Raw genomic sequence first — 23,345 nt, 5'->3', positions numbered from 1 at the left:
TACCGGGGAAATTAGTCTGTGATGGAGGGACGGACTCAAATCATCAACTAAGCCTTTCTAGGCTTTGTTCATTTGTGAGCACCTGCCAGGGGCCAAGATTGTGTAAGGCAGGGGTGCCTGGGTGGCTCAGTCGTTAAGCGTCTGCCTTCGACTCAGGTCATGATCCCAGGCTGCATGGGGCTCCTCCACTGGGAGCCTGCGTCCTCCTCTCCCACTCCCCCTGCTTGTGTTCCCTCTCTCGCCGCCTCTCTCTCTGTCAAATAAATAAATAAATAAAATCTTTAAAAAAAAAAAAAAAAAAAGACTGTGCAAGGCACAGGGTGAGGAGATGAATAGAACCTCTGATTTAGACATTGTTACAGGCGAGTGAAGGGAGCACAGCATTCCATAAGTGTGTGGTATACGGCAGATGTGCGGAAAACTGCGTTTATTCCAGCCCCGTTCAATATACGTAGCCGTGTTCCTCCAGCACGTATCTACGTGCCCAGCACATGAAACGGTGTCTGTGACCACTGAACGCTTCACATCAAGCTCTGGAAAAGGTCAGGGACCAGGCCCATCTTTGGCACCTTGAACAGGTGGGTTCAATTTGTTTGGACAAATTCTTCAATTACCTCTTACTGCCCTTATTACACTGGGCGGATGGTTTAACCTCTCTATACCGCAGTTGGCTCATCCGGTGAAAGAGGGATAATAAAATACCAACTTCATAGGGTTGTTTCGCCACAGCTGAGATAATGCAGGGGCAGAGCTTAGGACAGGGACCCCATGAATATTAGCTATCGTTATTTAGGATTCTGAGGTTCTTGCTTTTCTATGTGGAAGCAGGAAAGCCTCGGGAAGAAGCAACTCTCCCTCCGTCTTCCCCAGCTTCCACTCACCTGGCTTCCGTCAGGGGCAGTTACATGGCCAGGACGGAGCCCTCATCCAGGTGGGAGCAGGCTATGCTCTGTTAAGACCTTCGCAGGCCGGAAAGCAGCTTCCTCTTGTAGGCTCTATCCCTCATCTAACATATTTGAAACACACCCACCTCTCACCACAAATAGAACTTTTTGGCTGTGAAAGAAAATTGAAAGGATTTTTGCCATTTTGCTTTTGAAAAATTCTGGCCATGAGTAATTTATTTAATTTATGGTCGGCTAGGATTTCTTACCGCGCTTGATGCCTACCTGGGAAATCTCGCACAGTGAGAAAACTCCAACCTACAAATTGTTATCAAATGTAATGGAATTTTTATGACTGCTAAATTCGACTGTTAATGAAGTTGACATAATGTTACATTTTGCATTTAATTAAATATTTACTGATTTTAATGTTGCAGTTTTCTACTTTGTATTGTGGAGCTAATAAAAACATTTTTAGGCCTCAAACTTTCTTGTAGGTCCCCCCAAAACCCGTAGAGAACCCCCCCTTCATTCCCAGGCCAATGATGCCCTAATAGGTGAGGCTGTCCAGAGCAGAGGGGTCGGGGGCATGTATAGGGAGACTCCAGGTAAATTTCCTGAGGGACAAACCATCAGAACTGGAGGAAGAGGACAGTGCAGCCATGTGTCACAGGAACAGACCCTCCTGAGTATTGTCCTGGCAACTGAACCCAGCCACAGAGCAGCCAGCCATTTCCAAGACTTTGAAAACGATACCAGAATGCTCTGGAAGCAGAGCTGCAGCTCTGGGTTCTCTCTGGCAACGTCATTGGCAATCCTCGCCATCACCTGGGGGATTTCATGTCTTATTCTTGCCCCCGTTCCTTGCTCACATGTGAGGAGGATTGCTAAGCGTTTAGGCTGTGGTAGCTGACATACTTGAATGTGAATTCCTGCTCTGCTACTTACCACGGATGGCTTTACACATGCTTAACTTCTCTGCCATTTCATCATCTGCCTAGTGGTTGGAACAATGGACAGGTGCAGAGGGGGAGAGGTTCAGATAAGAAAATGCAAAGTTCTCAGCACAGATATGTGGGTATTGTTATTACCAGCTATCAAAGTAAAAGTGGTAGCTTATGGGATGTCCATGTAAAGTTAGGGAGAAGGAAGGCCATAGTCGATGGAAGGAAAGAACAGGACTTGGCAGTGGTGGTCCAGTAAGGTGGCAAAAAAGTTAGAATGCATTTGGCCTTTCACTTCCTGCTCTGGCTTTCCCGCCAGGTTCATCATGACAGGTGCCCCAAGACTTTCTGGAGAGGCTGTATGTGGGATCCTTCTGACTAGAAGCTTGGTATTCTGCCCTTCCTTCCAGAACTTCCATGCCAGGATGTGGGTCACCAATATGCATTCATTTAAGATTTATACTAGCTGACCGCTGAGGTGATTTGAGGCAGCTTTCAGATTAAAAAGTAAAAATTACAGCATTGAAGAATAAAGCAAGAACTGACTTCATCGAAAGAAAACAGAAAGAGTTACTACTTTCAGGCACCTGAATTGGTCAGAACGCACGGAGGTAATAAGGTAATAAAACTGGGTATCCCTATTTGTCAGCTAAAGCAAAAATGGAAACACGTCGGAAGGCAGAGTTTTTATTTTCTGACAGCAGAAAATACACATCTTCATCTGTGGAGACAAAATGTTTCCTGGAAATAACCCCAAGCATGAATTTATCATGAGTCCTTGTATAAAGGACACTGAGTGACACAGTAGGCCATATATTCAATTCTGTTTTCATAAAGACAGAAATGCCATTAAGTTGGTCAGTTTCTCACATCAGGGTTCTCTGAAGACATAAAGCATTACATTAAATCATAACTCAGAGAAGGCATTTCTTTAAGGAACTCAGATAATGAAGTCTAGGGGAGACACCTTTGGGTCCATTCCACAACCATTACTGAGCACCCAGTCAAGCAGCCATCCATCTGTCCGTCCAGCAGAGCTCTACTGAATGCCCACCATGTACCAGGCACTCTAAGTGGCACTGGGGAAGATCGCTTGCAAGAGCTGACACCTGGACTGAGTTCTGAAGGACAAACAGGAGGATGCCAGACACAGCAGGAGAAGGAGGGCATTCCAGGCCCAGGGAGCAGCAGGCACAAAGGCCCAAGATGAGAGAGAGAGAGAAAGCAGACCCATCTCAGGAGGACAAGGGGCTCCAAATGGCTGGAGTATGGGTGGGTGGGTGGGAGCGTGGGGAGATGGGGGCTAGAGGAGCAGGTAGGGGCAGGTTAATGGAAGCCCCTGTCGGAAGAATCCAGCAGGGAGCTTGGATTTTACTCTGTAGGTCATGGGGAAATGTCCTGGGAAAGTGGGGGAGCTGTGAAATCAGGGTAGTGCTTGCAAAATAACTGGTGGCAAAGAGGGGGCTACCCTGAATGGGGCAAGGGCAGAGCTGGGGCACTCGTGATGTGGCTGTTGTAAGAAACTGGAAAGAAATACCTCGGGTCCTGGGAGATATTAGGGAGGCAGAATTTCAATCACTTGGGGGGCTGCCTGGATGTGGGGGCCCAGGGAAGGGGTCCAGGATGAGCTCCACAGCTTTCTGGTTAGGAGCCCGGGGACGTGGAGGCACCGAGCAGAGAGCTGGGGTGAGGTGAGAGGTTAGAAGCAGGGGAGTCCAGGTATGAGCAGGCTGGGGCCCAGCATCCTGTGGGACATTCAGGAGGACAGGATGCCAGACACCCTGCAGGCACTAGGGACGGAGACCTGCAGGAGATTTCTGCCAGAGGCAAGTCTCAGTCCACGGGGGGGGGCACTGAGAAATGGGACAATCACGAAGAGTGCAGAAGGGACGTCCCCACACCCCTCCTGCCCTTCTCCCACGTCCTGGGCGGCATAAAGGCTGCAGAAGCGTCAGGCTGTCTCCCTCCCAGCGTTAGCCCACCCTGCTTACTCCCAGGACAGGTTACCTCTCACCCTCCTCTCTCCCTAGGCTGAGCCAGGAGCCCTCCTCCTTTCCACCCCTTGCTGTATTTAATCATGCTTTGCTGTTTATCTCCCTCCGCAATATACTGTCAACCCCCTGAGGGCAGGGACTGTTGGCAACGCCCTCTTCTTCTTTGTTTGCTCATTATTTGCTTCCTCAGCACCCAGCTCAGAAATTGAGACGTGGACAAATGAATGAATGAGGAGTCAGCCCATGAGGACACGGGATACTCCAGGAAAAAACCATGGAGGGGCGTACAAGGGTACTGCCAGCTGCTGGGATGTGCCCCAGTGTTCCAGGGGCTTAAGGCTGTTAACGATTATTCCTCCTACACGGGTCTGATCCTGGGGTCCCTGCAGCCTGTGGCTCTGCCAGCCCCAAGGGACCCAAACGCTCTGTACCAGCAAGCAGATGTTGGAGGAAGGATGATTTTATGGGAACAGCCTCGAAGTGGCATACACCACTTCCACTTACATTCCTTTGGCTGGGACCTTGTCTTGTGACTTCACCCAAAGACAAAGCAGCCACTTCTCAGTGACATTTCAGCACTATGGACATTTTGGGCTGAGTAATTTCGGGGGGTGCATTGTAGGACATTTAGCAGCACCCCTGATCTCTACCCCCTAGAGGCCAGTAGCACCCTCCAGTTGGGACAACCAAAAAACCTGGAGGACATTGTCAAATGTCCCCTGGGGGACAATATTGTCCCTGGTTGAGAAAGATTGCTGCATTCCTTGGAAGGGGAAGCATGCGCTTTTGAGATCCAGCTAGCTGGCCATGCTGCAAGGGACCCCCAGCAAGGGGACCGGGGGGCTTAGGAAGGGCCACCTGGGAGAAGTGCTGCTTGAGCCGAGTGGCGGTTAGGACCATTGACTTCACACAGTGAGAGAGCAATGGTCAGAGACAGCGTGAGTAAAGGCACGGACGCATAATAGCATTGCTGACTGGAGCTTCAAAGTAGAGAAGACAGTCTCGAATAGCCCCTGTCCTGTGCATTGTGGCCCCTGACAAGCCGAGGAGAAATGCGACCTCTTTTGCCACTGATGGGAGTGCTGTCCCTTTCTGTGTATCACAAACAAATTTTTCTATAAGAAATGTCAGAATTCGGTGGTCCCCGCATTTGGTAGCCCTGGAGGAAGGGCTGACCACGGGCCCTTCTCACTTCTCCCTCCTGGTGTCTGAGGCCCACAGCCTCACCACCCCTCGTGCTGGGCTTTTTCTTCCCCAACCCCTGCTGTCACCTTTCCTTGGAAAGCAGATTGCTGTCATGTCCACAGTGACAGTCTTGTTCTTGGGACAGACGAACTTCTGTCTGACCATGCTCGCAATTTACAATCCTCACCCTCCACTCAGACCCCAGGCTTCTCCTTGGAGCCCTTGCCTTTGCTCTGTGGCCCTTCTCCGCAGTCCTGCTGACTCCTCGGCCTCTACTTCTGCCCTCCTCCTGCAGAGCCTCCTATTGGCCTCCACCCCCACCCCTCGGCTTCAGGAAGCTCCTGCATTTTCTTCTTGGGTCAGAATGAAAATTGCAGGGCATTAAGTCTCCAGCCCCCCCTTGAGTCAGGCTGAATTCTCCAGCCCATCAGGTCTTGTTTTCTTTCTAAAACGAACTCTGATCTTATCTAGATATTAGGCTTATCTTGGCGAGTCACTATACTGCTTTGGGCTTTTTTGCAACGTGATATTGTGGAGACATCTTGACCTGTGGCTGCCTACTGCTCTGGGGAGAATGGAAGGGGCATGTAGGGGGGCAGCCCTGGAGGCTGGGCTGAAAGCCACCCTCTCCTAGGCTATAGCGGGGAGGGCCGTTATCATCTCTTGGACTCCTGCCTCTCCCTTGCCCTGCAAATGTTCCCAAGGCTCCTATCTCTGCCTGTACCCACATCACTTCCAGCAAAGACAAGTGCAGTCACCTCCCAAGTGCATTCCCTTTTCCTGCCCCTTCCTTCCCATCTGTTCCCCACAGAGAAGTCAGAGTACATGCCAGGCTGTGCCCCTTAGCTCCTGCTTCCTAGGAATAAAAATCCACCTCTCTGGGATTCAGAGCTGTCCGTCCACCTTTCCAGAGTATCGCCGGCTAAAGCAGTCGCACTATGCACAGCCCTAACAGATCTCTCTTTAAATATATATAACCCCACCATCATGCCTGTGCTTTCTTTCCTCCCTCCACCTGAAAAGCCCTGTCTTCCTGTTATGGGTAACACGGTGTCTCCTTCCCCAAATTCGTATGTTGAAGTCCGAACCCCCAGTATCTCAGAATGGGACTATATTTGGAGACAGGGTTTTGAAGAGGTAATCAAGTTAAAATGAGATTAGGGTGGGCCCTAATCCAGTGACTAGTGTCCTTCTAAGAAGAGGCTCTCTGGACACAGACACATACAGAGGGGAGACAATGTGAAGAGATAGGGAGAAGGCCATCCACAAGTCAAGGAGAGAGGACTCAGAAAGAGCCAACCCCGCGGACGCCTTGATAGACTTCTAGCTTCCAGAACTGTGAGGAAATGAATTTCTGTTGTTCCGGCTACACCCTGTGTGGTACCTTGTTAGGACGGCCCTAGAGGACTCCTACACCTCTTATTTCTCCCCGCCTCCACTAAAATCCAAACTCCTCACCATCCCCTATGACTCTGCATGAACTGGTTCCCACGCTCCCATCTCTTCCCTCATCTGCCGGGTGCCCCCTCTTGCTCACTTGATCCAGTCCCACCCCCTGTCTCCCACCCCTGTCCCTTTTCAGAGCCTTGTCCATGGCCCCTGTACCCAAAACCACCTCTTTGCAGGGCTGTGCTGCTTAATTTAGATCTGGCTTTCAAGATCATCACTTTGGAGAGGCCTGCCCAGACCACCTATTTAAGTTACATTCCCCCCATATTCTTTCGCAGAGCACCATGACCTTTTCCTTCATCACATCCTTAATTAGTAACATTATAAATATTTATCTATCACCTACCTTCATCAAGCCAGGGACTGTTCACCTGGGTGTATATTCATTATCGAGTACAGTGTCCATCGTATAATGATGCTTACTAAATATTTGTTGAGTAAATCTTCATCTTGCCAAAATCTCTATCCAGGCCTCGGGGCCCAGCCAAAATCCTACTTCCGTCCTGAAATGAGCCTTTCGATCCCCCCAAGTCCAAGACAAGCTTCGTGTTGATTTGTCTCTGTAACATGTCCCTTGTGGCATGGTGATCACCGTTGCCCGACTGTATGGGCTGTGTGGGCCCACCTCTGCCCCACATCCTTCCAAGCTGGCCTGCACACTGTGGATCTCTGCATTGCCCACCGCACAGGCTGGCACACGGCCCAGAGCCCAGGAGGCCTCAGTAAATGTATGTGGACCCAAATAGATCAGAGAGAGGGATGAACGGTGGAGGAAGTAACTGGGCCATTTACAGGGATGAAAAGTTCGCCCCTGCCCTCCACAGCCCCCAAAGAGAAGGATGACAAACATGCCTTTTGGCAGGGAAGTTCTGGGGGCAAACCTCAGCTGTGGGCTGCAGCCACAGAGCAAAGTTCTGGGGCTGAGAAGGGGCTAGGGGCAGTCCACTGGCCTGGAGCCCCAGAATTATAGAGCAGCCCAGACTCTCTTCTGCCCAGCTGTGGGCTGCTGGGGAGGGCTGGGCATCTGCCAGCTCTTCTCTGGAGGAGAACCCAGCAGGCAGGAGAGGGGGAAGGCCCAAGCTTAGGAGCCAGGAGCCCACCCCAGGGAAGGCCCCAGCCAACAGCCCCCCAAGGCTGCCATCCACTCACCGCAGAGCCAGTCCCTCCCTCCTCCCCAGGGCTGGTGGGAAGGCCATGGCCAGTCTTGGCTGGCTGAGCCCTCTCTTTCAGGGGCTGGGCCTGGACAATGGGGAGCGAAAAGCCCCCTCCCCGCCGCCCTGGGGACATAAAGCAGGCCTTTCACGGTGGAGTTCTGGCTGCTTTGGTTGGTTCTTGGCACCCAGCAAGGCGGCGTCGGGAGGGGCGAGAAAGCAAGTGTGTTGGGGGTGGGGACGGGCCGGCGATCGGGAGGATGCTCGCCGGCCCTGGGCCACCGGGCAGGCTCCCCAGCTGTGGGATGAGCTCATGCAGGGAAACCGGAACAACTTGGGGTGGGGGTGGGGGATGGGCATCAAGGAAGCTGGGAGATCGTGGCTCTGGGGAGCAAGTTTTTCGTGGGGAGCAAGGACAAGCATTCACTCCTCCGACCCTGCCCATCACCCTTCCCCTTCGAGATCAGCAATCCCGTAGCCCTTTCCAGGCTCTTTCCCGGAAATTCTCAGACCCCGCCGACTGCGGGCCATTGGCCCGGGGACTCGCAGATACCAGAGCTCCGGCTTGGCCAAACCTCCTAAGCCCTGAGCTCAGCCTCTCTCGGGTGCCTCAGGCAAAGGGGGTGGGGTGCTCACCGACTGGTGTCTCTTCGCTGGGCGCGCCAGCGGGGACCTTCCCCACCCCCAGCCTTGCCCCTCCCGGTCCCCTCCGGCCTCCCCCCCCCACCCGCTGTAGCTCTTCCCTCTTGCCCAGAGTTTGGCGTAGACAGCGAAGGAGCCATCGTGACTGACGGAGGAGCCTAGGGAAGACGAGACAGAGACGGAGACCGACTGGGGGTGGGGGATGGGGTGGGGACCGACGCTGAGCCTTGGGGGCAGGAGGCAGCGGCGACGGGGGAGAGGTGGGGAGCAGCTCACGTCACTGGGAGAAACTCGCCGGGTTTGGGGCCGTGGCTGGGAGGGGGAGGGGAGAAGAAGCAGGGTCCGGTTATTTGATTTTGAGGATAAATTGTACAAGTAACACTTGCATCGTCCTTCCACCAACCTCACCTGCCCTACGCACCCCCCCCACTCCACCCCAGCTCATATATGCACTCCACCCTGTAGACCGCACCAAGCCAAATAACCGGTCGCCCCCCCACCCCCCGCCCAATTCTTAACCCTGGGTGTGAGCGCACACACCCTTCTCCTGGGATGGGGTAATAGGCTATTGCGAATGGGGCTCCTAAACATCGGCCCCGACCCCCAGATTGCAAGTTCAAAGCCACCACCCATGATCAGCTCGTAAGAGCCGTGACTTGGGGAACCGCGTCCTTCTTTGGTTACCTTTTCCCAGACAGTATTCCAATTTCCAAACGTGGAAGAGGCGTGTGTGTGTGTGTGTGTGTGTGTGTGTGTCGGTGTCACTGTGTGTATGTATGCGCGTGTGTATGGGGGGTGTATTAATGGGTGATCTTATAAACGGAAACGAGGGGACTGAACTTAAAAGAAACTGGTCAATTGTAAAACAAACAGGAATAAACAACCCTTTAGATGTAATTTGTGGTTTATCTGGAGGTGGAGGTGGCGCTGAAGAGGAACCCCCACCCTCCAATATTTTTTCCTTTTCTGCGCCTCCACCCCCAGCATTTGGAGCGGCGGAGAAGCGGCTCCGGAGTGATTAATCCGGGGATAATTCACCCCCCCCCGCCCCCCGGCGCGAACCCCGCGAAGCGGGATTGGAGCGAGTCATTTCCGAGAGCGCAGCGCGCCTCTCCCCGGCCGGGCGGACACTTGGTTCATTCCAGCCGCAGAAGCTCAGGGCTCCCGCGTACCGGGATTTTTTTCCGAGCAGAAAAAAGCTCCAGAGCTCTCCTGACCTCCTTTCTCCTCGGCGGTGAGCGGAGCCTCTCCCTCGGCGCTGCCGGCCGCGCCATGCCGCGCTCGCTGGGACGGGAGCAGGGGCGCTGCGGCTGCCCCGCGGGGAGGGCTCGCGGCGAAGCCGGGATTTCGGCGCTCGTGCCCGGCGTCGGGAGCCGCTGGGGCCGCTCGCCGCCGCAGCCAACGCCGCCGCCGCTGCTGCTGCTGCTGGGCTGGGGGCTGCTCAGCGCCTCGGCCGCCGCGGGTAAGTCCGGCCCCGCCGGGGAGCCGCGGCCGCCGCGCGCCCCACCCGAGCGCGGTGCCCACCCCTCCCCGACAGGGTCCCTGTCCCTTTCCCCGCTCTCTCCCTTAACCTTCCCCACTCCCAGTCGCCCACCCTCCTGCTCAGCCTCGCTTCAGTCGATCCCCCATCCTCCTCCCACCCTCAGCCGCGTCCTCACCTCCACCCTCACCCTCAATGCTACCCTCAACCCCAGCCGCAACTTGGCCGGATCCGGGCCGGCGTGGGGGCCTGGGAGACAGACAACCCCACCCGGGGCTGAGGGGCACCCGGACCGTGGCTTCAGTTGCTCCAGCCTCCCAGCCCCCCAGGTGCCAGGCTTTTCCCCGATAAACTTTCCTGGAGCCCTACCCCCACCGCCGCCTCCCGATTCCGGTTGGCACACGGGTCCTGGGGGCTGGAGAGGAATGGCGCGCCCCCTCCCCGTTTCCGCGTCTGCGGGGTCTGCCCTTCCTGCCCCCGCCCATTTTCTCGTGAATGAAGCCCGCGCCCCAGCCGGAGCCTTCTCGAGACTGCGGCCATCACCCCCTCCCCAAGTATCCCCCTCCCCCGGCGCTCGGGGCTAGAAGAGGGGGGGCCGTCAGGTGGGCGCGCGCCCAGGGCCAGGGTCCCGCGCGCGCCTTGCGGGAAGAATCAGGTGGGGGCTGGAGGGTGCTGAGCCACAGGGAGGCGGGGGCGGGGGTTGTGCCCGGGGGCGGGGGAGGGAGTGTCGCCGCCAGGTTCCGCGCCGCCACATTCCCCTCGGTTCCCACTCCGCGCCAAAGTGCCCTTTCCCGCGTCCTGCTGCAGCCGAGCGCCGGGGCTGCGGCTGCGGCGGCGAGGGCGGCAGGACCTGCTCCCGGCGACCGAGTCAGGGAGGGGGGCAGACCTGGCGGGTGCGACGAGTCCCGGAACTTCGCGGGTGTCTGGCTGCAGCTTGCGGACCGGGGAAGGCACGCGGACCTTTGGGAGAACCCAGTCCCCAGTGGGGACCAGCGGCCCCGACTGGTACCCTTCCACTTTATCTCTTGCACCCCTCTGAGGCTCAGCGCTAGCCACAGCCTAGAAAGTTCCGTGCGCTCGGGTGGGGACGGGTCCAAAGGGCGACGCCTGGGGCCGCATTTTCGTGTAGCCGGGAGGCTGACACTCACTGGGGGAGAAAACCCGTAACACCTGCTGCCTAGGCCTGAACTCGGGGCACCTCCGGCCTGGATCCGTGGTTTTGTTTTGTCTTATTTTCTTTTAAACCACCGATTGAACCTCTGAAGGCTTGGCCTCCGACGCTCCAGCATCCCAGTGCTCCCTTCTTGGAAAGTACGCCCCTTCCCTGGCAAGCTTTGCGGCCCACTCTGGGCTCCAGCATCTTGTGAACCCGCCCTGCAGACCGTCGGCAGCCCCTTAGCCGGGAATGTTAAGGTTGCTGTTCTGGGAAGGCGCCCCGAGCTAGCCTCAGCTTTCCCATCCCGACTTGACCGGACTTTCTTGGTTCTCCTAGGAGTCATAGCTGCCGACACCCAGAGAGGGGCGCCCGCGGTGCGCTCGCCTAGGAGCTCTGGCCCCGCGCACACCCACACCCACTGGGCGGCTGCGCTGTTCACCACGACCCCGCTGGTCACCCAGACCTGCCACATGGGCGGTGCGGGAACCGCTGCTCCGGACTGGGACCTTCAGGGCTTTCCGATGTTTGTCCAGGTGTGGCCCTTGCTCAGGTTTAGCCGACTTAGGTTGGCCCTGATGGGATGGAACTTTTTTCTCTGGCTAGATTTGTCCCTGCCCCCTGGGCATGTCAGGTCTCTGGGGAAGGAAAAAAGACCGCCTCACCGGGAGCTTGCACACTGCTGGGCGGTGCTGGAATCCTGCCTTGTAGGGAGAGGTCCACTGGCTTCCAGCTCTTTGGTCAGTAGAGCAGTTGGCGCCGGTGCTGCTGCTGGTGCGGCTGGTGGTGCCCGTGGTGAATGGCTCGGGGGAGGAGGCATTTGCGCTCTGGCCGGGGCTCTGGCTTCCAGGGCTTCCAGTGCATTTCTTTTTAAACCTTTCCCGCATTTGGATGTGCTGTTTGGCCTTGCCAGCCGCAGAGGCTTGGAAATGGGCTTGGTGACGGATGATCACAGGGTTTGGCAGTTTCGAGGGGGAAGCACATTCATTTTGTGTTCTCTTTACACTGTTGACTTTAAAAGATGCTCAGGACTGAACTGTCTCCCTTCCTTGGACCCGTGATGACTGAATAAATGAATATAAGGATTTGAGAAGGGGGAGCCTCCTCACTCACCTTTACCTTCGTCCCCTAACCCTTCTATCTGGGCCCTGCCTCCCACTCCCCCTGGCTCTGGCCTCCGCAAAGACCTCCTATTAGTTACCTCCTGTCCTAACTGTGGCTCAGTCTGTCTGCCTTTTTCCGTGTCCCCTTGGCCTGTGAACAGCTTACTCTATCATCTGAAACAAGCTAACCAGACTTTTTGGCCCTGTTGACTTTTTAGCTACCATCCCATCTCTTTGCCTTTACAAGTGTCTTCAAAGGGGTCTCCAACTCACTTTCTTGGCTATTGTTCGCTCTGCAGTCTGCCTTCTGTCCCCAGGACTGGCACTCTCTAGGAAAGATCACCAAGGACCATCCTGATTGTCACATCCATTGAATTTAACTCTGAGTTTGTCTTCCTTTACCTCTCTGTGACTTTGAACACTTTGGGTTACTCCTTTTTAAAATTTCTTCCTTGGGCTTCTGGAATACTGTGCGCTGCTGATTTCTCTCCTGCCTCTTGGCTGTTCCTTCCCAGTCTCTGGTAGTAGCACCTCTTCCCCTCCTGCAAGCGTTTCCTGCAGCCTCCTCTTCCTTGTGCCTTTCCTCACTTCCTTTCACCACTTTGCGGGTGAACTCATCCGGGCCCAGCCCTTCCACCACCACACTCTGAAGCTTCCAGACAGATGTCTCTTGCCAAGACACTTCTCCTGATATATCTATTGGCTTCCTAGTCCGTGGAAACTCTGGGTCTAGACAGCCCATATATCCAGCTGACTCTTGGATATCTTCACCTAGAGGTTTCCCTTCCAAAGCGAACTCATTAGCTCCTTTCCTGAGCCTCGAGGATTCCCCGTGTAGGCTGGTGGTACCTCCCAGTTACCCAGCCCAGAAACCTTAATGTCCTCTCTAGCTCCTTCCCTGTCAGGTGACCATCAAGTGCCTACCTTCAATTGTTATTAAACCGAGCTATTTTCTCTGGATTCAGAGGCTCTGAGCATTGATAAGGCTCTTGTGCCTCCTATATGCTTACTAAATAATTCAAAATAAAAGCAATATGAAACTATAAGTATAAGGAATTCCAACAAAGTTCTCATTTTCCCCATGCTAACCACTTCATTGCCTTTAAAAACAATCAAATACCTTTTTTTTTTTTTTTTTAATTCTCCTGCTTTGCTTATTCCCTAAGTGCTTGTTTTCAGAGGTTTCTTGTAGACTGGAGCACTGACCATACCCAGTGTTTGATTATAGTACTAATTGTATTGTCTTCAAAGTATTTATTTATTTCTCTCACGCATTGAACTGTGAGCTTCCCGAAGACAGGGACAGTACTTTATTTCTCTTGGTATCCCCAGCACCCAGCTCAGGACCTAGCATAGAATTCGTGTGCCTGATAGATGGTTGTTAAATCAGCAATGGTTTGGAAAATTTTTTTTTCATGGACGGTTTTCTAGGGACTGATAAGGCTAAATCAAGAGTTTCAGTGGCCAGGACAGCCAGAGATGACAAAGACGCTTGGTCCCCTGTTGCTTTCCCCCCAAAACTAAATGTCACAGATTGGTAAGATAGTTCCTTAGATTTCAGAACTGATGCACAGGCCCTTAGATGTAATTTCCCGCCCCCTCCCCCCCAAAGGAAAGGTATTCAGCCACTGGGTCACCAGTGTATGGATTTGAATTTTCATTTGCAATTGAGCTGCAAGTTTTTGGCTTTCAAGAAAGAAGCTGACTCTAGCAGATAACGTTGACCGTGTCTCCAGCTGGCAAGAGTGTGGCTTTGTGGAAGGTGGGGCTGGAGTCATGTGCAAGGGGCCTGGAGAACCAGATTGCAGGCTCTTCAATGGCAGGGTCTGGGTTCGCCCAGAGGAGTCCAGCAGGTGGCTTCGGCAGCACCACCTTGACGCATGGGCATGACCTGCTTCTGCCTCATCATCACTCTCATGCCAGCAGGATGAAGGGACTCTGGTGGCCCAGCAGAGCCAGAGGTTCCTTGTGGAGAACTGGCTGATCTTCAGACCTCTCCAAGGCTCAGGGTCCCCACTTGGAAAAGGGGCAAGTCATCCCTCTGTCGTGGAAAGCACTAGAAATCGGAGATGCACCGGACCCAACACCTACCTACCTCATCCTGCGTGCCCATTTAGTGGAAGCTGGGCCTGAAGCAGGAACCCCGAGGACAAAGGACTCAGTCAGGAAGTATGTGAGCCCACCCTGTGGCCTCAGCCCCTCCAGGTACCCCCGAGGTACTCAGGGGAGTAACACTAATGGCTGGTGGTCCCTGAGTCCTCCTCATGAGCTGGCACCATCCCAAGCACTTGGTCGTATTAACTCAAGCCTCGCAGCACCCTGGTGAGGCCGGCAATCTTATTATCCCCATCTTGTATGGGAAGAAATAGGTTCAGAGAAGTTACATAACTTAACCACACGACAAGGAAACGGCCAAGCCAGGGCCTGAAGCCAGTTTGCCCAACTCCGAATCCTTTACCCATGACCATACTGTCGTCCGCCTTCTAAGGGGACCCAGCTGGCACCATGCCCCAGGAATCCTTCTGCCCAGGTTGCCTGCCTCCACCCTGCTCGTCCCCCTGGGCTGCTCCCCACCAAGTGATGCTGTGCTGCTGTCGGCGCTCGAGGCTTGGACCCCAGACTTCCAACCCCTCAAGCAGCCGTGGTCCATCCGTCTCCATCACAGCTCCTGTGACTGCAAAGGCAGCCTTGGTCTGCTGGTCCCAAACACCCATCTTGCCTGAGCTCTCCAGTGGGTTCTCACAGCCCCCAAGCTCCCCTGCTGGAAAGCTCACCAGGACATACTGGAACGTCTTGGTTAGTGAGATGGTGCCTGTACACATCCCCTAAAAGCCTATGGTAGGGCCGTGCAGCCCCGACCACAGCACCCAGCACCCAGCAGACACTCGAGAAGCACCTGTCCAGAGGATCAGACTTCTCTGGAACCGAAGGCCTCCTTACCCTCACACTGCCCTCTTGGACGTTCCCAAGGCCAGGGGTTTGGAGGAGTGGTAAGGAGTGAAGGGCCTCCCCCAAGTGGGAGGCGGCCCAGGCCCTTCTGGGGAGCACCGGTGGTAGTAGCTGGCCTTTCGTGAGTCTAGCTACATGGCTAAATGCATCTTAGACATTACTATTCAATTCGCATAACAATCCAGGCACTTTATCATATTTGAAGAGACTAAGGCTTGCAAATTAAGCAGTTTGGCCAAGGTTATAGAGCAGATAGGTAAGGGAGGCAGGGGCCACCCTTAGGGCCACCTGACTCCAGGGGCCACTGTCTTAATTCATGGAAAGCAGTTGTCCCGGTGCCAGACACGTTGTTAGCATTCAGTGCATGTTAAATGCTGCCACCACCGCCACCACCCCTGCTGCTGCTGCCGCTAATACCGTCTACCAGCTTCGGGCACCGGCCTCGCAGCAGTGGGAGGGAGACAGGTCTAGCACTGTGCTGCTGTGGGACGGTGCTCGGGGCATCTGCAGGAGGCTTTCCTCTTTGTTCCTCCCGCTGAAAGGACACCCCTAGAACCTGGCCAACTCACCCAACCCTATCACCCCTGGTCACTCCTATTCCTAGCAGGGTAAAGGGGGAGGGTCCTCTAGCTTCCCCTGGAAGGTGGACAAGTCCACTAACACTGTGCCGGGGTTTGCTCCTCGAGAGGGAGAGATGGCCTCCCAACCTCTCCTCTCTGCCTGCTGCAGATTTTCCACAACGGGAGATCATCTGGGTGAATCTGAAAATGGAGGATCGTTTCAGAGTCCTGTGCCTCACAGAGACAGTGTGTCAGGATTCACTGGCTTTGAACGGAACTCGGCTCTGCCTTGGACCCACAGAAGGCAAAGGGTCGGCTATGCAGTGTGGGGTTTTCTCGACTTGAAAATGAGAGTGAGGTTCTTAGAGCTCTCTCCTGGCTCTTGTAAGTTAAGAGAGACAAAGGAAACTCATTTGTTTTCTCTCTGGACTCTTGAGAGCTCAAGTCCCTGGATTATCTTTTCATACCTCTCCTTTAAAGATGAGAGTCTGTCTTTTTTTTCCTCCACTCCCACTGAGATACACATTTAACTGTTACATGTTTGGGGGAGGGTGAGACCCTTTGACTTTCTCATGTAGCTTCATGTAACACGAAGGATGGTCTCGGCTCTGTATGTGATCATAGATGAGAGCTTTGATAAAGCAGGGCATGGGAGGGGAGGGAACGTGATGGAATACCGTGGCTTGGAATTGGAGAAATAGGATAATTTGAGATGGATTGAGATCACACAGGAAGGAGTGAGTTGGGGTAGGATCAAGAGCGGCTGGGCAGTGTTGGGATGGGAGATAGAATGAATTGGGGTGGATTGGGCTGGGTGGTGCAATGGAAGGGAATAGGGTTGAGTGAAATACAGTGGTTTGGGGTGGGGTTGAGAGGGTGGGAGATAGAGCATTCAGGAGATTTACTGGTAGGATGGGGTGGGCGAGGTAGGAAGGGGTTAGAATGGATTGAGGTGGAATGGGATAGGATGGGACAGGTGGAGTCTGGGTGGGGTGGAATGGGACAATTGGGATATGGTGGAGTAGAGGCGAACATGTCCTGGTGGGATGGGGTGAGATAGGGATGAGTCAGGACATATGGGGAGAGCTTGAGTTGGGTGGATGGAATGGGATACTGGGAGATGTGGGGTTTATAGGCAATTGAGTGGGCACTATAAGGAAATGGAAATGAGGGAGGGCACCAGAAGCAACCCGCTTCACGTGATTGTAGCATCTTCTTCTTCCTCCCCAGAGCTCCTCAGGTTTTTATTTACCAGAATTGTGAAATCTCCAGCAGATGGAAAGTCTCCATCAGCCCTTGCTTCCACTGTGGCATGGATCCTAGAATGCCGGGTGCTCCAATCTCCTGCTGTCAGAGGTCATTCTTCAGGGAGAAATTGGGAGTCCTCTGTGGCCACCACCGCGAACCCTGTCCGAGAATACGCCAGAAACATGACAGGAGCCCCCCATGTTGCCCAGGGCCAGAGAAGGGCACTGTGTCCTCCCTAAAGCTAGTGGGGTGGCTGTACCCACAACGAGGCATCTGCTCGGTGGTGTAGGGGCTCACTTCCGTGGCATTCCTCTCTTGGGGAGCCCCCCCCCCACTGGGGACTGCCTTTTACTTTCTATCTACTTGTTTCTATAAAACGTCAGCACATTGTAATCTGAATTGATCTCTATGAGGATGTCCATCCTATCCTTGAAAGTCATCATTATAAGGAACTTTTATGATGCTAGAAATAAGGTATATATGGTTAAATTACTGACAGCACCAAGATAACTCTTAGAAATTTATTTGAGAAATCTCCCGTGTGGTCTGGAGCAGAACATAAGGGCTGGTATTGAGGCACAAATAGCCTTCCTCCCTGCCAGTTTCTAATTTATACTCAATTAAGTGCAGTTATAATCCCGAAACCTCAAAAAAATGATGTGTCCATCTTCTGGGTTTTCAAATCGGAAATCGCCTAAGTTCCGTTATGAAGTAGTTACATCTATTTATTGAATGGAAGTGAGCGAGTGTGACGATTTCAAGTTTAACGGGAGAGAGCAGAGACTTTGAAATTTAGATCATCCGAGAGACCCGTCGGAGTCCCCGGGCGTTTCCTGCAGGCTCTTCTAGGATGAGCAGGTGTGGCGGGGGGTGGACTCAGCCCCGGGAGCTTTGTCTGCTGGTTGCCACCTGTCTCTCTCCTACCACCTGCTGACCCTCACTGCCTCCTCCCTCGCTCTTTCCGGGGAGGGGGCTGAGTATGGAGAGAGGCGGAGAGATAGAGTGAGACTTGTGTGGGCTTCTGGCACGTTCCTTGGCAAAAAGAAGGAGGTGAGAGTGTGATGATTCATTTTCAATCTCTGTGAAAGAGTTCCTAGCATGAAAACAGCCACTCACTTCCGGCATGGTGTCCCCTCCTCCAGGGGACCCGCGTGGCCCTGCCCTCCTGGCCCTTGTCGGCTGTGTAGTTCGGAAGGGCTGACCCACAGCAGATCGACGGCAGATCCTCGGCTGGGAGGAAGGTATTCTCGTGTGTTTGATATCTGTCTTGAAATTTGGCGTGAGGGTCAGGAAACTAGTATCCCAGCCTCGGTCGTGCCTCCACAACGTCTGTGAACATGATTTCATCTTCGTGGGCCTCTATTTCCTTATCTGTAAAAGGAGGATAATATTACTCACTGTGTCTATGTAATGCTGGACTTGGAAGCTTTTTAATGAACCAAACAAAAAGGATCTGGAGATAGGAGAATAGGCCACTAGTCTAAGCCCCGACCAGTGGGAGATCCTGCCCAGGGGCCAGGCTGGCTTGGCTTGGCTTTCCAGGGATGCAGAGCCCCGTCCTCCTGCAGACCACCTGCTTCATAGGGGGAGCGAGTGAAGAAGGGTGCACTTGCTGGGCTTCCTGGCCCCCATCCATTCTTAACCTTCCGATGGCCTGTCTGGCTGCTCAGGAGGACTTGGAAGGAAGGGGACAAGCACTTGCCCATCAGACATAGCGTGCAGGCTTCTCTGTACCCACCCACCCGCCCTGGGACAGCATCTCTGTGCGTTCCCTGGGAGAAGGGTGATTGCCCAGGCTTCTCCTTCACTAATACATTCATCCAGGGGACAAGCTCTGCTCCGAGGCCTTTTTAACTCGAGCAAGATGAAAATTCCTTATGTTCTGGGGCCACTGGGACTCACATCTCTGAGAACATTTTGTTCCAAGGAACATGGAAAGAGGAAAATGTTACAGAGATGGTTTTCCTGAGTCACGTGGAAGACACAGGTGTTTTTCATTTTTGTGCCGTTTTGTTTTGAGCTCAGGTGCATAACATTGAATTCATCCCACCCTCAGACCGTGACACTTTAAAATCATCCTCTCTTGTTGTATCTTAAATGTCTTCCTCCCTTTATCTTCAATCCCAAGGCATGACTGCATTTCTCCATCTGTACGCACTGATGTATTTGATAGATGTCTTGAAATATGCATGGATCCCTATAATATGTAGGGTTGTTCTGGGTGCGATAGGTGGTTTAATTTACGTAGACGATAGCAAACTACACATTTCATGCCCTTTCTTATTTTACTCAACACTCTGTTGTAAAGATTTAGTCCCACTCCTGTGTTTGTCTGGTCTGTGGTTTCTAACTGCTGTGTTGCATTATGAGTTGTCTGTGTGTCCCTTCTGCCCAAGGATAGACCCCTGGCTTTGCTATAGCTCCTGGCCACCCATGAAATTCTGAAGAACATCCCCATTCATGCTCTCTTGGGACCCTGTGTGAGACTAACTGGGGGCTACATCAATGGGGAATTGGGATCCTTGAGTTAATATGTTAATTTCCTATGTTGTGCTGGAATGTTTTCCGGAAAGGCTCAGCCAGGGCCCATTTCCACCAAGAGTGCCAAGACTTTCTGTCTCCCCATGTCATCACCAACACCTGATATTATCCATCTTTCTAATTTTTGCCATCCTGATGAATTTAAAGCACCATTTTAATTTGCATTTCTCCGATTACTAGTAAGTCCAAATATCTCATATGCTTGTTAGTGGTTTGAGCTTCTCTTTTTGCAAATTGTCTATTCATATTCTTTGCCTGCTTTTCCATTGGACTTCCTGTCTCAATTTAGGAAAATTTTCGGTCAATTTGCAGAAGTTCTTTCTATATTCCAGATATATATTCGAGGTTACACATAACTTCTCCCAATCTTTCATCTGTCTGTTTTGTTTATGACGAGAAGCACTTCATTGTATGTGGTCAGATCTACCCGTGTTTCGTGAAAGGCAGGAGTTGAGACGTGGGGACACTGAGGAGCCAGGGGCAGGACGGGTTCCCAGGCCCACCTGGCTCTACCCTCTTACAGGACTGGCTCTCAGTATGGAGGGCTTGGAGGGTTTCCAGTGCCTTCCTATCCATACTGGGTTCCTAAATCTTTGAAAAGGTCTCTCTTCTGGCTCAAGGCCCTGTGTTTTCTGAAGGTGCCAGGTAAAGTAGAAATTAATTGCTTAATGCGTGCCACACTGAGAGAACGTGAGGGACGACTCCGTCCTTCAGCAAGGCGTTAATGGACAGTCTGTGCTGTGCCCGAGCTCTCAGACGCGCTGGGGACATAGACAAGTTTCATAAATGAGGATACAAAAAAAGAGGCTTCTTGGCTGCATGATTGTTTCCAAAAGGTGGAGGCAATCCAAGTGTCCGTCAGCAGACGAGTGGATAAACCAGATGGTATATCCGTGCACGGTGGACTATCGTTCAACCTTAAAAAGGAAGGAAATTGTATGTGCTACAAGGCGGATGACCCTTGAAGACATCCTGCCAAGTGAAAAAAGCCAGTCACAAAAGGACCGATACTGTATGATTCTACTTCGAGGAGGTACCCAGTGTAGTCAAATCCATAAAGACAGAAAGTAGAAGGGGGATAGAGGGGTGGCGGGGGAAGGGTAGGGGGAGAGGGAAAAGGGGAGTTAGTGTTTAGTGGGTGCGGAGTTTCAGTTTTGCAAGAGGAGGAGAGTTCTGGAGACGGAGTGTAGGGATGGTTGCAGAACAACGTGGGCGTACTTAACACAACTGAACTGTACCCCCAAAATTGGTTAAGGTGGTCAATTGACATTGCATGAATTTCGCCATAATTGGAAAAACAGACTCAAGGGGTCCGGGAAGGCTTGTGGAGCGAGGCGGGCTCTGGCTGAGGCTTGCAGGATAGATAGCAAAGAGCGGGTGAAGAGCGGCCCCCCGGGGTGAGGGGTGCCCGCAGTGGAAACGCACCCTCACAGGCTCTTGGCCAGTGGGAGCCAGGCCTGCGGAGGGTGTGGAAGAAGTTCCCTGTGACCTGCGGGTGTGCTAACGCGGGAAGCTCAAGGAGGCGTGTGGAGGGTCTGAGCCGGGGTGCGGCCCAGCTGGCTGGGTTGGGGGGAGCAGGTCTCTGCAGGAAGGAGGTATCAGTGGGGCGCGGGCACTGTGGGCAAAGGCGGGTCTGGCAAGGTGCTTGGAGCGCCGTGGGGAGAGGGCCCGGAGGGGGCGCAGGGATCCTTTCCCTTCTGCGTGTCCCCCACCCCGCTCCCCGCCCTCCCAGAGACAGTAAGCATCCGACAGAAGGGCCAGGAGGCCGTGAACCCCGCTCCATAAATTGAGGACTGTAAATCACCGTGCTGTTAACCCTGCCTCCGTGAGAACAGCACCAAACTTTCCTCCTGAAAGAATAAAAATAGGAAATGTACCTACTCGGAGATGACTCAGCAGACCGTCTGGCGGGGGGACCCGTGGTGTTCCTCCCCGTCCAGTCACACGTGCCCCTCACCATTTGGCTCCTTCCGCCTCCTTCCTTCTCTTCCACCTCTGCGGCCTGTCTCCTTCCCCTTTCCTTTTCTGCTCCCTCCTTTTCCCCAGCCCCGTGACCTCCCTGGCGTTGTCTTCATTGTCTTCGTCCTCCTTCTCCCCGCCCCCAGGTCTCACCTTCAGTTTCACCCTCTTCCTGACCTTTGACCTTGTGGTCTCCACCTGCCCCTGACCTGGGGCCCTCCCGGTCCCTGGGCTTTCCTTTAGCCAGATTTTATTTATTTATTTGACAGAGAGAGAGAGAGAGAGAGCACAGCAGGCAGAGGGTGAAGGAGAAGCAGCAGGGAGCCCGAGGTGGGGCTCCATCCCAGGACCCTCGGATCATGACCTGAGCTGAGAGCAGAAACTTAAAGCTTAACGAATGAGCCACTCAGGTGCCCCAACAAGGGGGATTTTTAAGGCCCTTGGTAGCTCTCCCAACTTTAGGACCAGTGGGCCACCTGCTGTGGCCCTGGGCTGGGGGTCATGCCTGTCAATACTACTTCAAAGCTCCTGCCTTTGGCCAAGGACAGGAAGGACAGTTATGACTCTCAGACCCCCCGGGGAGCTCCAAGAGAACAGTGGAGGGGAGGCGGGGGCAGGGCAGGCTCCCCAGAGGAGCAAGCAGGCTCTCCTGGGGTGAGCACAGGTCCCTGGGATGCTGAGCATGCTGGGCAGGAGGTCCAGGACCAGGGAGTGGCTTGCGCAAAGGCTGCCAGCTGCCCGCCGCACGTGGGCCCTGGGGTCTGCCTTCCCCTCCAGCCGCAACACTGTCTCCATCCTGGAAGCTGGAAGCTGTCCTTTAGGGAACACTCAGGCCCCTGGCTGAGAGCTGTAGTTTCCTCTCCTAAGCCTGGCGCTCCTAAGAAGTCAGTCCTTTGGGGTTGAGGAAACTGAGTTGACGTCGAAGTTCCTCACCCCAGACCTCACCGCTGGGGAGGGGAGAGCCCGGATTTAAAGCTGGTCTGATTCAGGCCCAGCAGACACACCCGGCACTGTAGCCAGCTTTCCAGGTACACCTGGGGAGTCCCAGGCCCTCCCTCCCTGCTCCTCTGAGTCAGAGTATGTATCTAGGAGCACGGTGTGCCCTGTGCGTCCCGAAGGAGTGCCTCGTATTATTACTACGCACCTGGGGTCTGTCTGCGAACCGCTCAGGCAAACAGCTCCCCAGTTCCAAAGGTGGAGCTCAAAGGACATAGGCCTTCAGCCACCACTCCTGCTCACCTTGCTATGACCCCGGTCCCGAGGGGCCCCCAGGACCCAGCAGAGGAAACAAGGAAGGGAGGCCCCCCTCCCCTCCTTTACTGTTACAGGACATTTGTCCCCTTAGTGCCCCAGGTTCTTGTTCACACCTCTTCGAAGGATGAAGAGGTAGACCAGACGAAGAGTGGGGGGCAGTAAAGCAGAGTTTATTGAGCAATCCTATAAAGCTCCTGGAGAGGGAGGGCTGGCCTAAGAGGGTTACCCTTGGAGTTTCTTTTTTTTTTTTTTTTAAAGATTTTATTTATTTATTTGACAGAGAGAGAGACAGCCAGCGAGAGAGGGAACACGAGCAGGGGGGAGTGGGAGAGGAAGAAGCAGGCTCATAGTGGAGGAGCCTGATGTGGGGCTTGATCCCAGAACGCCGGGATCACGCCCTGAGCCGAAGGCAGACGCTCAACCGCTGTGCCACCCAGGCGCCCCCTACCCTTGGAGTTTCTAAGCGTAGGGGTTTTATGAGCCCTTTTGTGGAACTGTCTTGAGCATCCTGAGTGTGGGCCCCTGTGGATTGGCTGCTGAGATGTGCCAATCAGGGCTTTGATCTTGTACCGGTCTACCTACCTATTGGGTTGTTATTCACGTGTTGATGGTCTTTTGGGCTGACATTTGGAGACTAAGTCCCTCTGAAAATCCCTCCACTGAGCTAGGACTGCCCCCCCCCCCCGCTCACTTCCCGGTATGGGGCTGGTCCTGCTCCAGCCAGGAGGGTAAGAGGGCTGGGACCTGGATTCCTTGGCCCCACTCTGGGAGCTTCCTCCAGAAGCCTGCCTTGACTGCACCCTAGCCCCAGCCTCCCCAGGCCCTGACCCCACCTGCCTGACCCTGTCT

General features: G+C 53.8%; 1 protein-coding gene across 1 annotated transcript in view; it reads left to right on the top strand.

The window, feature by feature from the left end:
* The first annotated feature begins 9,521 nt into the window (after positions 1-9,521).
* The window catches only part of CSMD2 (CUB and Sushi multiple domains 2), a 567,391-nt gene continuing 553,567 nt past the window's right edge, over positions 9,522-23,345 (top strand). Inside the window, exon 1 of the mRNA XM_040619227.1 lies at positions 9,522-9,711. Coding sequence (XP_040475161.1) covers positions 9,522-9,711 — 190 coding nt within the window. The remainder of the gene's footprint in view (positions 9,712-23,345) is intronic.

Source organism: Ursus maritimus, unplaced genomic scaffold (assembly GCF_017311325.1).
Source record: "Ursus maritimus isolate PB19 unplaced genomic scaffold, ASM1731132v1 scaffold_32, whole genome shotgun sequence".
Taxonomy (NCBI): domain Eukaryota; kingdom Metazoa; phylum Chordata; class Mammalia; order Carnivora; family Ursidae; genus Ursus; species Ursus maritimus.
Note: the sequence above shows the minus strand (reverse complement) of the source record. Positions and strands in the feature narration are given on the sequence as shown.